Source organism: Bos mutus, chromosome 18 (assembly GCF_027580195.1).
Source record: "Bos mutus isolate GX-2022 chromosome 18, NWIPB_WYAK_1.1, whole genome shotgun sequence".
Taxonomy (NCBI): domain Eukaryota; kingdom Metazoa; phylum Chordata; class Mammalia; order Artiodactyla; family Bovidae; genus Bos; species Bos mutus.
Genome location: NC_091634.1, coordinates 43553997 through 43568210, shown reverse-complemented (window position 1 = coordinate 43568210; position 14214 = coordinate 43553997). Strand labels below are relative to the sequence as shown.

General features: G+C 51.5%; 1 protein-coding gene across 1 annotated transcript; it reads right to left on the bottom strand.

Moving 5' to 3' along the window:
* Window positions 1-433: 433 nt before the first annotated feature.
* On the bottom strand, window positions 434-12291 carry SNX20 (sorting nexin 20). Its single transcript, XM_005902635.3, has 4 exons — window positions 12156-12291; window positions 8580-8718; window positions 6960-7111; window positions 434-5422 (listed from the first exon to the last, which is right to left on the bottom strand). Exons 2-4 carry the CDS (start codon window positions 8707-8709, stop codon window positions 4754-4756), a joined length of 951 nt encoding a protein of 316 aa, XP_005902697.1. The 5' UTR covers window positions 8710-8718; window positions 12156-12291; the 3' UTR covers window positions 434-4753.
* Window positions 12292-14214: the final 1923 nt, after the last annotated feature.

Genomic DNA, 14214 nt, shown 5'->3' with positions numbered 1-14214 from the left:
AAGGGATGTCCTGGGCCTGTCTGCTGCTTTCCTGGGCCCAGGCCTGGGCTGAGGCTCCCTGGGCAGACAGGAGTTTCCTGCCACGGGGTTATGCTTCTGCGAGGCTGCCTCCTCAGCCTCCCCTACGGCTCCTTTAAACACCTCCTCCTCCAAGAAGCCCTCCCTGACCATCTGGGGAGAGACCATTCTGTCCCAGCTTCAGTTTGCTCTGTGAGTGCCTCCCTTATAATGAGCAGCTCCATGAGGGCAGGGACCCGATCTTCCAGCTCACTGCTATGTCCCTAGCTCTTGCCAGAGTCTGGCATAGAGTAGGAGCATCATTCATCATTATTTACTGAGAGATGAGAAGCAGGCAGACAGGTAAGGCTAGTGAGGGGCTCTATTCTGCTGACTGGGTGGGTGGGGCTTGTGCGGGGCTTGTGCAGGGCCTCTTGCAGGGAAGGGCATTGGCTCTTCCCAGGGGAAGTTTCTGGCTTTGAATGAATCAGAACTCTCCCTGCATTTAGGGGATCTTAGCTGATGTCAGTCTGTGAAGCCCAAAATTGGAGCCCGGGTACCACTTCCCAACTGGGGTGAAGAAGCCAAGGATGTCAAAGATGAAACCAGGCCCACGATCAAGGAACCGGACAGAGAGCAGGGCTGATACGGAGCATGGGAAAGGGATGGGGGTCAGGGCCATGGGAGCAAGGCCCCAGCTGGACTGAGGCCTTTACAATGCACAGAGAATACTGGATGATCCAGGTCATGTGGTCAGCAGCTTATTTCCCTTTGCAGTAGTTTTCATTTCTTCCGAGTAAATCCAAGAGCAGTCTCAATGTGGTGATTACAGGTCTCTAAGGCTTGTCTCTTGTCTCTTTGTTAACAGAGGACATCGGCGGCCTCAGACTCAAGGCCTATCTCAGACAAAGGCCATGGAGGTGTAAAAACCACAAGCAGTTTCATTGTATTTATTTTTATAGCCACCTCCTCATTATAGCAAGTGATTCTGATTGTCCATGGAGGGTCATATGAGGAAGTTTCTTTTCCAATGGACATAAGTAAAAGGAGATCGCCAGAAGGAAAACGGCTAGTGGATGCTAGAACAGATGGCAGCGCTGTTGGGCCCCCAAGGAGGGTTCTGGAAAGGCAGCGCAGGAGGACCGGATGCTCCGGAGGCGCCTGGAGAGTCTGGCTGGGGACATGGTGGGAGACCCCTGCCCCCAGCAGGTGGAACTGGAAGAGGCCGTCACCGAGCTAAGGGCATGTAGGCAATAGGTCCAGAGCCCACCCTGAACAGAGCTTTCTGCCTGATAGGATAGCCACCCCAGCTCAGGCCTCAATACTGACCCTGTGCCCCCGGGCCCAGCTGGGTGACCCCTCAAAAACCTCTTGGAATCCCAGCCCCGGATTAGTCTGACCGTATCCTTTTGATGTGGACACCCCCGGCCCAGTCCTGGAGCTGCCCTGTCTCATTGCATGACCTTGAGTGAGTCCCCTCTCCAGGCCTCAGTTTCCCTACCTATAAACAGAGAAGAGTGTGATGATGACCTTTAAGGGACCTCTCCCCAGGGACATATCGGCAAACCCTCTCCTCCCAGTCCTCCAATGTGGGGCTCAGGGAGGAAAGCGCAGGCTGGAGGTCACACAGGCCTCGGCTTAATTTCCTGCTTTCCCCGTTGTTGGCTGTGTCATCTTGGGTAAGTCACTTAAGCTCTTGGTATCTGTGTCCTCATCTGTTGTATGGGATAAGGACATCTCCTGGGCATCATTGGACTGGCAGTAAGCAGGGAAGCCCTAGACACACAGTAGGGCTCTAAACATGCTGGGGAGCCATGGTTTCCCTATCCCGGCTTGCGGGTAAGGACCTGCCGGCCTCCCCAGGCATGGGGTCTCATAAGGATGATGAATCCCGTCCAAAGGGAGACCACGGGGCCCTTGTGTCACCAGGCAGCAGGAGGGAGAGGCTGCTGTGAATGGGTCCCCTGCAGGCTCTGGGGACAAATGCTCAGAACAGGTTCTGGATAGGGGAGTGACTGGTATGCTACTTCCACCAAGAGCTCCTGGGGCCCTGGACTGGAGCATGTGTACCCATGAGGGCTTGGGCTGGGAGGAGATGGGGCAGCCAGGAACCCGGACAGCAGACTGCCCAGGCTCTGTGGATGATTCGCATCAAGGCACCTTCAAGTCAGTTCAACAGAGGCCTTCTCAAACTTTAACCTGCATCCAAAGGAATCACCTTCGAGGGGCAGGAAGGGGAAGGGGCGAGGGAGTCTTGTTAACAGGCAGATTCTGGTTCAGAAGGCCTAGGCTGGAGCCTGAAATTCTGCCTGTCTCATAAGGCCCAGGGGGCACTCATGCACCTGGTCCGGGGCCCACCTGAGTACTGGGGGGCAGATGTCCCCCACAGTACTGTGCTGTGGGCTCAACTTTTGAGAAGAGTCAGGAGAAGAGGGTCAGCTGCCACCAGAGTCCCCTGGAAAGAAAAACGAAACCATACCATGGGGTGGGAGGGGGCCCAGGTGAACAGAAGCGTGGCATACCTGGTGGGGTCTCAGTGGGCCACAAAGAGAGGCCCCTGGAGGAGGCGGCTTGAGGAATTCAAAGACTTGATCCAGGCACTCAAGAAGTGAGTGGGTCTCAGACTTCTGCAGCTAAGACAGATGTCAGGAGGAGATGGCCATTTTGGGTCACCCCAGGCCATTAGACACCTGGAGTCGATGAAGACACAGTGCGTGTGGCAAGAAGAAACATCAGTGGACCCACAGGCCAAAGTCATCAGAAGAACTGGGCGGGAAGCTTCCAGCTTTACCAGGAGGAGACAACGTGGGAGCCCTGAAGCTGTAACATGTGGGTGGGCCATTTTCAGAAGCCAGAGTGAGTCTTTTCCTTACCTGAAAGAAGGGTACCCAGCCCTTCTTTCAGGATACTGATGGGATCTCCCATATCGTTTCTTAGGTCCCTTCTACCTCGCCTAAGATTTTTTCCTCTGTTTCCATATCACACACATGAACACCATGTACATGTGATTTTGAGAGGCACAGTCCCTCCCCTTACTTTTTAGCACCTCTGAAGTCAGTGGCGTCTTCTTCTCTATTGGCCTGGATCTAAGTTGACTTCCTACAGAGAGACTTTACATCTGTGGTGCAAGGTACCCGAAAAATCTGCTGAGAAGCTCTTTACCATGACTTCCTTGCTTGAGGATTTTGGACCACGTTGTGTGTATTTAGATTCCACAACTGGGTGAGTACCAGCTTGCTGTTCAAATCCTAGATGCCCCACTGTCTCTCAATGCAATATTTGACTCACGCCTTTCCTCAATGTTCCTTTCTAGGAAGCAGGTTTATTCCACGTGGACCGTTACATTGAGAGCTAACTCTTTGCTCTCCCAGCTTTTTGTTGGAAACTCCTAATAAACTCCCCATATTGGGCATTTTTTTTCTTTCTTAGTGAATATTTGTTACGTCTAACAGTTGATAGCTTTTTATATTTGATGAAGAACTTGTAAAATCTGTATAATCTTTTTTACCATTACAAAAGAATTGCAGCTCTTTTTATTTTTCCATTTATACTTTAATTTTCCACATGTCAAGATTTCCAAGACATCCAATCTCTTCCACTTAAAACATCTTTCTCCTGGAGTAAATTGAGATACTTGAAGGCTTTATCTGTGTCAGTCTGTATCTAACCTCCAGGAAGGAGCCTGGTGGGGCCACTCCAGCTGCCGCCACATGGTGTCGCTGTTGAATACCTTCAGTGCAGTTCAGTGAATGCTTGTCCGTTGTTCTTGGCTGAGCCAGATCCTGGCTCAGGCCAGTGGTGCCCCACACTAAGATTCCCAAATTACAGCCTCTTTAGTATACCCTGATAAACTCAGTTACATGGTTTAGGTCTTCAGGGACTACTAATCTGATGGACATACAAGATCCAAACCAGCTTGTATCACTAACTCCTGGACCTGTGCTGAACCCAGTTATTGGTCTGGAATCCACTTCATCTGGGGACCCCAATCCATTGTCCCTCAAATGGGGAGGTGTTGAGCATTCAATCTCTTCTACCCAGAGTCCTGCCTCCCTGCAGGGCTATTTCTACATAATCCAGAAAGGCCATTCAAAGGACAGCTGCCTTACAAATGAAAAACCCACCCCAAGGTGGTGATTGCTGGTTCTAGATCAGGACCCTCCAGCCTTCCAATTGTTGACATACAGCCCATCCTGGGGACAAAGCCTTGAGGAGCAGTAGCTGATCTTTTGTTTTGCTGAATTGGGCTGAAACCTAAGACAGAAGAGCTAGAACACTTAGGATAGTCAGTGGGAATATTTGCAAGCCAGGTCAAGGAGGGAGGAGCAAAGAGAAGATACTCTGGACACCTAAGGAGAGAGGTCTGTGAGGAAACGGATTAAGCTTTGTCTGTGATGGGCAGCCTAAACCTGTCCTCCAGTGGCCTACAGAAACCCCCCAGCAAGGCAGATATGACTCTCCAGTGTTTCTGCAGCTGGGTTTGTGGTTTTGAGATGGATCTGGATGGGGCCAGATGGGCCAGATGGACCTGGCATCAAGAGGACACGGACACACGCAGAGGCTTTCAAGGACACCCGGGAGCATCTCGGTTCAACACAGCAGACTGGGGGTGGGGGGCAACACAGGAGCAGAAGAGGGGCCTGTTAAAGTCACGGCCACAAGCTAGAGCCCCAAGTGGCTCGACCCGCTCAAAACCAACCCCAGTGAGCCCCTGAGCAATGGCGAGCCCCCTTCTCCAGCTTCCCCAGCAGGCGGCTCAGGACAGGTACTCCTGGACCGTCAGTTCCTTCAGGGTGAAGCCCCGGAGGGCGGGCTTCCGGAGCTGGCTCTCCTCCAGCCTCTTCTGCAGGGACACGAAGTCCTTGCCCAGCAGGTAGGCCAGGCGGGCCATGGCGTCCAGCAGCGGGGCGTAGTAGCGGTGGCCCTCGCGGGCCTGCAGGCACTGCAGGGCCCGCTCCCCGACCGCGAAGGCCTCGGCGGGCCTGTCCAAGTCGCGGTGGCACACCAGCATGGCGCACAGGGCGGGCACCAGCAGCGCGGGGCAGTGCGCTGTGAGCTTCTCCTGCAGCGGCACCACGCGCATCAGGATGTCCAGGGCCTTGGTGTACTGGCCGGCGCGCAGACAGCCGAAGGCCTCCTTGAGCTCGGGCCGCGTGAGGAAATCGATGAACTCGCGCGAGCGGCGCACGCAGCGGATGGCGTAGAGCACGCTGAGGTACTCCTTGAGGGCCAGCTTTCGTTCCGAGATCATCTCCTCGGTGAAGTTCCCTATCAGGTGCTTCTTGGGGAAGACCACGTCTTCGATCTCTTCCCGGAAAGTCTTTAGGAGTTTCTTCTGGAGCGTCTCGAAGTCGGAATAACGCCTTTCCAGGACGGCTTTATTGCTGTCAAAGCTCCCGGTCTGGATGACCACGATCTGGTACATCTGCGGAGAGAGGGAGGGAGCACGCCTTTGACAACAGCCTCACCGCGGGTTTGCAATGGCCGAGGAGAGCCCCAGAGCCCAGGAAATGAAATAATGATGATGCCCTGAAAGCCTGCCCTGGAAATGGGTGATCGTTATCTGAGATTCTGTTTTAAATTGGCTGAGCCAGTAAAAGCGAATCATGAATGACAAGAAGTCAACCGGAGAATAACAAAGCGACGGAGGGGGATGAGGTGGGGAAGGCATCCCGGGGTTGAAAGTCCACAAAAGAACTTGCCGGCGCAGCGAGGCTCTTTGGTGTTACAGGGTCAAAACTGAACTGGGAAGCTTGGATGAATACCATCGGTGTTTTCCAAGTGTGGAACTCCTCGGAGATGGTTTTAGGTAATATACTGGCAGTGATATTATATGGATCAACCTGGAAATGGGTGATCGTAGGCAGTGATATTATATAGTAAGGAAACTATTCTTTTCTCTTCTCTTTCAAGAGGATGCCAATGAAGGCACAGACTGTTTGGGTAATGATTCCAGCCCACCACAGGCTAGCTGTGTGGTTTCAGGTGGGCACTTGAACCTCTCTGAGCCTCAGTTTTCTCATCCATGAAATAGGATAGTGACCTGGCCTGCCTCACTGGGCGAGGATTAAATGAGTTGATGCACTGAAGCCATGCGTGCAGTCAGCACTGCTTCAGCTATTATTATTACTCCAGCCCCTTGCAAGGAGTGGGGAGGGTGGGGCAAAGAAAGGTTTGTGTGGCTCTCCCATTGTCATTAACTTCTTGTCTGACATAGGCTGAGATTCCATTTTAACAGAGAAAGTAAAAAGTTATTTAGTCACTCAGTCGTGTCTGATTCTTTGTGACCCCATGAGTGTAGTCCACAGGGCACCTCTATCCATGGAACTCTCCAGGCCGGAATACTGGAGTGGGTTGCCATGCTCTCCTCCAGGGGATCTTCTCAACCCAGGGATCAAACCCAGGTGTCCCATCTTACAAGTGGATTCTTTACCATCTGAGCCACCAGGAAAGCCCTTTAACAAAGAAATCAGCCTCAAGCCTAGCTTTCCACTAACCATGGTAACCAGCTAAAATTTAATGACAGCCCTGAGCTTTCTTTCTATTTACTTTAATATTGACCTTTTCTTATGCTGGTTTTCCATGTAAGGTATCTCCCTTGGAAATAAATCTGTTCATTTTAGAAAGTGATCCACTTTACAGAAAAAAAAAATTAGGTACATAATAATAAAAATTATACAAGGATCTCAAAAACAATGAAGAAGGGACACAGACAATAATAGCAGGTAACACAGGATTTAAACTGGGCCATTTGCTTGTTAGAATAAGGGACTATAACTCCTCCTATCCTCACAGTGCTGAGTGGGAAATCTCACTGTTGGACTGGTTTTTGCCCAAAGAGCTTTGTGAGTTAAAGTGTGTGGATCCATTTCATGGACTGGGAGACTAAGGCCCCACCAGCCTTGCCCAATGCCAGGAAGGAGGCCGTGAAGGTGAGCCATGGCTCTCTGATCTCTGCTTACCACAAACTTGGAGACTTTCCTCTCCTCGATGCGGGCGGAGGCGATCTCGAAGAGCAGTTTGACGTGCTTCCAGCAACATTTCTGGGCCCGCCAGTACTCCTGCAGCTCCCGCGTGGTCATGCTGGAGTTGGAGCTCGGGCTGCCCTGGGCCTCTGGAAGCACAAGCACTTAAGGACTAGTACAGCTTGATGCGCTTTAGGGGCAAGGACTGGGGGAGGAGACCGGGTCTGTCTGGGATGAGCAGAGGGAGTCCAGAAGCGCTGTGAATATCCCCCTCCCTCATCCCAAGTCTGGCATCAGCCAGCCTCCTGCACCCAATCCGCCTGAATTCACCCTACCACGGACAACCTGAAATGGCCCATCCTCCCAGGTGGCTTCTTGCTGGGAAATGCAGTGTGTTTGTGGTCTATCGTCCACTTCTAGCCATCACGAGACCCCATGCTCCAAATCCAGCAGGGATGTGACTGGTTGGTTTCTGTCCTCCCCACAGCCCTGGCTGACGCCGTGGTCCCCGCCAGCCTGCTGAACGCACCCCAGCAGATGGCGCGGGGAGCTGCGAGGCTGCCTGGCTCCAGGCTCCGCTTAGCTGACCCCTCCCTCCTCTCTCATCTCATTTCCCACACTCCCTGCTTTTTCTTGCACATGCCAATTCTTCTGCCGCAAATGCCATCCTCTTCCCCTGCCTGGGAAATAACAGTGTGTCTTAGATCTCACTTAGATCTCAGCCATCCTGAGACTCTTGGGAAAGACCGGGATCCTTCCTCCCCACTAAAAGCACAGGTCACTGTGCATTTTATTTTAAGGGGCATGTGTCCCAGGAGCCCTTTTCCAAACTCTGTCTTTCAAGACCCAGCCCACATATTGCTTCAGTGGCCCTTTGCTGTCTTCAGTGGCCCTTTGCTGTTAGAATAAGAGCCTCCCACCTTGTCCATGTAGCCTTTTCCGGGGCATCTTAAATTGTTTTCTACAGATCTGTTTCCTTACTAAACTTGAAGGCCAGCGAGGTTTTTGACTGATCCTATTTCCCCATGCCTGCACAAGGCCAGGAATAGAGCGGGCGTTCACTGGGCATGTCCTGAAGGGTTGCATGAATATGGCAGACGTTTCCTCCAGGAGGTGGCGCTATAGCAGACACTGTCAGTGCCCGGCCACGCCCCCTTGGTACTCACTAGTCAGGAACACTGCATGGGCTATTGGAAGCACTTAGGACGTCCCCCTGAGGGCTTCCTCCGGCCATTGCAGTGTGTTGTGGAGCATCCCTTGGGGATGAAGGATGGGGCCAGTGGACAGCAGCCTGGCCTCCTTGCCTCTGGGTGGGACAGCTCTGAGGTGTGCTCCATATGGTCTCCCAGATGACCCCCGTTGGGAGTCACCCACAGTGGTCATCTTTTCATCCACACCATGTACTGGTTTCCTATTCCCTTCCTCACCTCCCCACTCCCCTGCCAACCTCCTGGATAAACCACTTGCACCAAATCCTTGTCTCAGTGTGTACTTTGTGATAACCCAAGTTATGTGAGCTTCCCTGTTTCTTGTAGCCTCCACTGAAGTACCCACATTTGAATTTCAAATGTCTTCAAATGTCTATGCCCTCCACCAAGCCCCAAGCTTCAAGCTCACCTAAGTGGTCCTCAGGTCCTGGACGTGGGAGGTCTGGGCGGGGAGCTGATGCTTTCGGCGTGGTACCTGCCATGTCCTGGCATATGGGTCCTGTCCACCCAGGGCTCCCAGGATGCCTGTGACTTGCCATGCTCCAAGGCTGCCAGGAAAACAAGAGAGAACAGTGAGTGCCTGCTCCTGTTGTGGATACTTGTGGGTATTGGGGTGCCACTTCTGAGCCCTCCACTGCCCACCTAGCCCTCTGACCACCTGACAGGTGCTAAACCTAGGTCAGGCCCTTTCCTGGACTGATCAGTTCAAGGCTGAGCAGAACCTTCTCTTATTTTTAGGGTCCTTATACTATCAAGTTACTCTGAATTTTAAATGACGTGATTTCAAGCAAAGGTAATGGCTTTGATGACAAATCAGGAGAAAGACACTGGCTTGTCCAGAAAAATGTGCCAATATCATATTATGTTACATGTTCAAATGAAATCTGTGTCCAAAACAGGGAGACTGGCATATATCCTTCCCTTCTCTCTCTCTCTATCTTTAAGCAAACATTTACTAACAACTTGTTATACCTACTTCATATACACGCAGGCTCTTCACATCCACTATGTGGTTTAATACCCACACTAATCTGTCACAGGGCTTCCCTAGTGGCTCTGACGGTAAAGAATCTGCCTGTAATGCAGGAGACCCAGGTTCGATCCCTGGGAAGATCCCCTGGAGAAGGGAACGACTGCGGCTAAGTTGCTTCAGTCATGTCCGACTCTGTGCGACCCCATAGATGGCAGCCCACCAGGCTCCGCCGTCCCTGGGATTCTCCAGGCAAGAACACTGGAGTGGGTTGCCATTTCCTTTTCCAATGCATGAAAGTGAAAATGAAAGTGAAGTCACCCAGTCATATCTGACTCTTAGCGACCCCATGGACTGCAGCCTACCAGGCCTCCTCCATCCATGGGATTTTCCAGGCAAGAGTATTGGAGTGGAGTGCCATTGCCTTCTCCAAAGGGAATGACTACCTACTCCAATATTCTTGCCTGGAGAATCCCATGGACAGAGGAGCCTGGTGGGCTACAGTCTATAGGGTCGCAAAGAGTCGGACACGACTGAGCAACTAACGCAACACAAAATAATCTTGTCATGACTTCAGTAACAGATGAGGAAACTGAGGTTTGGTCTGAGGTCATGTAGTTAGTAAGTGTGCCCAACCAGCAAAGCCTCATGCTTGTAACATGCAGGCGTCACACCCTGCATTCAGTACCCACTCTCTCACTTCATCTGAATCTGTGCATAGCAGGAGTTTCTCATCTCCATGCTATGATTAAGGAACTGAGACTTAAGAGTTGCCAGGATCAAGAGCTGGTAAATGGTGGGCAGGACACCAACGCAGGCGGGTCTGCCGTCAGAATCCTCTCCCTGGTACTCAGGGGAGGGTGGGCAGCGGGAGACCTTGGGTTTAGTTTATGCATGACTCTTGTCTGGGACCCAGGTAAGTGAGCAAGATGAGCTGGTGCCTGGAAGCTATTTAACTTTTCTGGGCCTCAGCCACCTATGAAAGGGGCATAATAATCTTCATGAGGCTGGTGTGAGGGCTAAGTCGGGCATACCATGCAAAGCTTTAGCTCAGGGCTGTGCAGGTCCCAGGCACCATATAATGGGCTCTCTTAGTGTCTGACATGTGATAGATGCTCTGGGAAATATTTGAGAAATAAATGACTCTGATTTAACGTGTAAGTTGGAATAGAATTTAAAATGTTTGAGACGAATTAGAAAAGGGGACAGTTAAAACATCGGCTCAGATGGAGTAGCTGGGGTACCACTTAGGCACAGAAATTCCAAACAGAAGGGTGCAGATGGCTTCATCTCCTTCTTAACACGCTTGGATCCCTTAACGTGCTCGATGTCCCTTAACCCTCGGGCGTTCTCCAGGGAGGTCTGTGCTTGTGTCCAGTGGGTAGCTCTCTAGAACCCTCCATCCAGCCTCACCCTAAACAGACAGGAAACTGGAGCACAGAGCAGCACATGGTTGACCCAGGGCTGCACGTGCTCAAGTACCTTATAGTTTTTTCCCCTTAAGGAGTCTTGACCAACTGTGGATCCGTAGGCAAGTTATTTAACTGCAAGTCTCAGTTTCCCCATCTGAGAGCTGTGACTACCAACCCTGTCTTGCTGACAAGATGATAGATGGCAAGGAACAGGTTCTCTACAGTCTGGTAGGTGCCCAGGCAAGATAGCAGATGGTCCACATGCTCTCTTGTCTAAGGGACTTTTGGTAGCCAGGACTCTGAGGGGCTCAGTGATTCCTGTGGGCACTCCTATGCACCTGCTTCAGTTAGCTCATCTGTAAAATGGGTGATGGCGAAGAGAACTGGCCTCAGTGGTCCCTGATCTAGCTCTGTTGTCTTGATCAGGCAGCTGGTGCCAGGTCAGAAGCTCTGTTTGCCCACAGACCCTGTGAGACCCCAGGAATGATGACCTTCGTGGGGCATTCCACAAAAGACCTGGGAAAGCTGAGCATGAACACAGGGCTTAGAGTAAAAATCAAATTCAGCAGCCAAAGCCAACTCCTGGATGTTTCCTTTTATGGGATGGGCTGAGACCGGAAAGTGGCAAGGGCTGCATCCACGGAGGCTCTAGCCCTCAGTCTCCTCATCTGCAAGGTGGGGAAAGCAGTCCTGTCACTCCAGAAGCTCTTTGGGGGACAGCTGTACGTGGGGTTCTGTGGGCCCTTCCCTCCCGTCTCCCCACCCCACAGAGCAAAGATGTCTAGACTTTACAATAAAATATGACAAGTGTTGGTGCTCTTGGCTTGGGGGCCTGTCTGTGGCCCAGCGGACAGCAGAGTCCCAGCCCCTCTACCATGCAGCTTCCAGGAGCGGTCTCCCTGCTCCTTCCCTCCCATGTACCCTGAGCCTGCTTCTCCCTCCAAGGACTGCCCTCCAGGCAGGGTCTTCTGATGCTGATGGGCACACAGGGCCCCCTTCAAAGTCCACGCTACCTCTCTGAGGGCCTGCAGGTCTTCCGTCAGGGGTGAGAGGCCAGCAGAGCAAAGCACCGTGGTCTGACCCAGGAAGCAGCAGATCCTGGACCTTGGACGGGCACACTCATGAATGTGAGCGTCCATCACAATCACAACTTCCTCGGGGGTGGGGATGGGGGTGGAGGTGTCAAACGCTTGTAAAAAAGCAGACTTCCTGTTCCCAACGTCAGAGAGTCCCATCTATAGGTTCTGGGGTGCGCCCTGGATTCTGAATTTTGATCCAGATCCGAGGGCTGTACTGAGACAAAGAGCCAGTTCCCCTGGCACCACTGTTTTGAGAAACACAGGTGTGGTGGCATATTCCCCAGGCTCAAGAAGGGGTGCAGAGGCGCCTGGCACTTCAAAAGGAATTGAGGCGATGGAGGGTCGAGGAGTTGCTCCAGTATGCTAAGGGGAGTCCCTCATATCTGAGGGGAGCCCTGTGTATCTGTCACCAGCCCTACTCCCTCCCACCCTTCCCCCAAGAGGTACCGAGGGCTGGTCACAGGGGGAAGGGGCTCAGGTCACAAGTGGGCAGAGGCCCGCTGAGCTTGGGATCAGACACTGACCTGAGGCTTCTGGTCCTGTGCGTGTCCAGGGGTCCTGGAGAGGTGTCACACGGCCCCCTTCAGCTCTCCATTCCAAACTCGGGCTGAGCAGGTCAGTGGCTGCCGCTCTGCTAAGTTCCCCGTATGAAAACAGGAAATAGGCTGTGTGACCCGCTCCCGGTCGCCCTAGCTGATTGGCTGATAAGAGACGGTAGGTAATGAACTCGGCTGATAGACTGAGCTGCCCCTGTGGGCAGGATCTGGGAGGGAGCGGTGGGCCTGCATCTCAGTTCCCACAGGCTTGCAGCAGCTTGGCAGACCCTCAGGGTCCTCAACAACCTCTAGCATTTGGACAAAAGCTCTTTAATGTTCATTATCCTACCCTAGTGGAGAAGGAAATGGCAAGCCACTCCAGTATTCTTGCCTGGACAGTCCCATGGACAGAGGAACCTGGCGGGTTGCACTCCATGGGGTTGCCCCACAGAGTTGGACACAACTGAAGCGACTTAGCACAGCACATCCTACCCTAGTGAGCTAGGCATGGTGGGGGCCATCCTGCTTCATGGACAGATAGGGAAGCTGAGGTTTGGAGCAGAGAGCTGGTGGGATGCGGAGCAGGGCCAGATGAAGGGCGTGGGGGGTTAGATTCAGAGTGCCTGTCTCTGGCAGATGATGCATCCCACATGTCCGATGGAAAGTACCAGGGAGGCCAAACCTCTGGGCAGTGGTGTGATTTATAGCCACAGTGCTGTGGCCAGAGGGCAGGGGGCTGGGGCCAGACAAAAAAAATAAAGGCTTCCCAGCACCTCCCGCACCCTCTAAGTCCACCATGTGTCTCTTCCTCCCCCTCCCCAGTCCTGATTCTGATGGGGGTAAGTTCCTTGCTTTCTTTGTAATTTATCACCTACTAACAGATCCCCAAATAATAAAGTTTCATTTTACTCACTTTATTTATTTATTAACTGTGCTTGGTTTTCACTGCTGCTCGGGCTTCTCACTGCCGTGGTTTCTCTGCTGCAGAGCACCGGCTCTAGGGTGCACAGGCTTCAGTAGCTGTGGTTTCCAGGCTCTAGAGCACAGGCTCAACATTTGTGGCGCACAGGCTTTGTTGCTCTGCAGCGTGTGGGATCTTCCCAGGCTAAGGATCAAACCTGTATCCCCTGCATTGGCAGCGGATTCTTTATCACCGAGCCAACAGAGAAGCTCAGACAACTTTTACTAATTTTTTGAGTTAAAAACTGAACCACACATACTGTTTATAGGCTTTGGTTTATACTGTTCATAGGCCTTGTTTCTTTCATTCAGGATTTCTATGGATAAGATTCATCAGTCTGTGTGTGTTTAGCTAAAGATTTTTTTTTTCATTTTCCCTGCTATATTGCTACATTATTTGAATACCTCAGTATTTATCCTTTTTTTTTTTTTTTTCTATAGATGCACATTTGGGTGGTTGCTGGTTTGGGCCATCATGATCAGGGCCACTGGGAATATCCTTGCACATTCATCCAAGTGCAGGTTTATCTAAATTGAAGTTACTGGGTCTCAGAGTATAAATGGCTTCAACTGTACTCAGTTATACCAAACCTTTTTCCTGAGTGGTTGTGTCATTCTGCAGTCACACCAGCAGTGTAGGAATGTTCTAGAAGTTTCACATCCTCACGTACACTTAGTATGGTCAGTTTTTTGGGTTTTTTTTTCCAGTCATTCCAGTGGGTTTGCAGTGGTATCTCATCATGGTTTTAAGTTGCATTTCCCTTAATGACTGGTGAGCGTGAGCATCTTTTCATTGGCTAATTTGCCATCTTTCTATTGTCTTTGGTGAAAGGCCTGTTCAAGTCCGTTGCTCATTTTTTTGATTGGATTATTTTCCTCATGGTCCCTGATATTTTTTATGTGATGATTAGGTACATGTGCGTCTCGGTATCCTTTCCCATCCTATGGTTTGCGTTTGTACTCTCTATAATGAGGTCCCTTGAGAAATAGAAGTTGTCAACTTTAAAGCATTCAACCATATCAATCTTTTCTTTCAATGCCATATCTTGGATATTGTTCAAGCAACGGACTTGAACAGACCATGGAC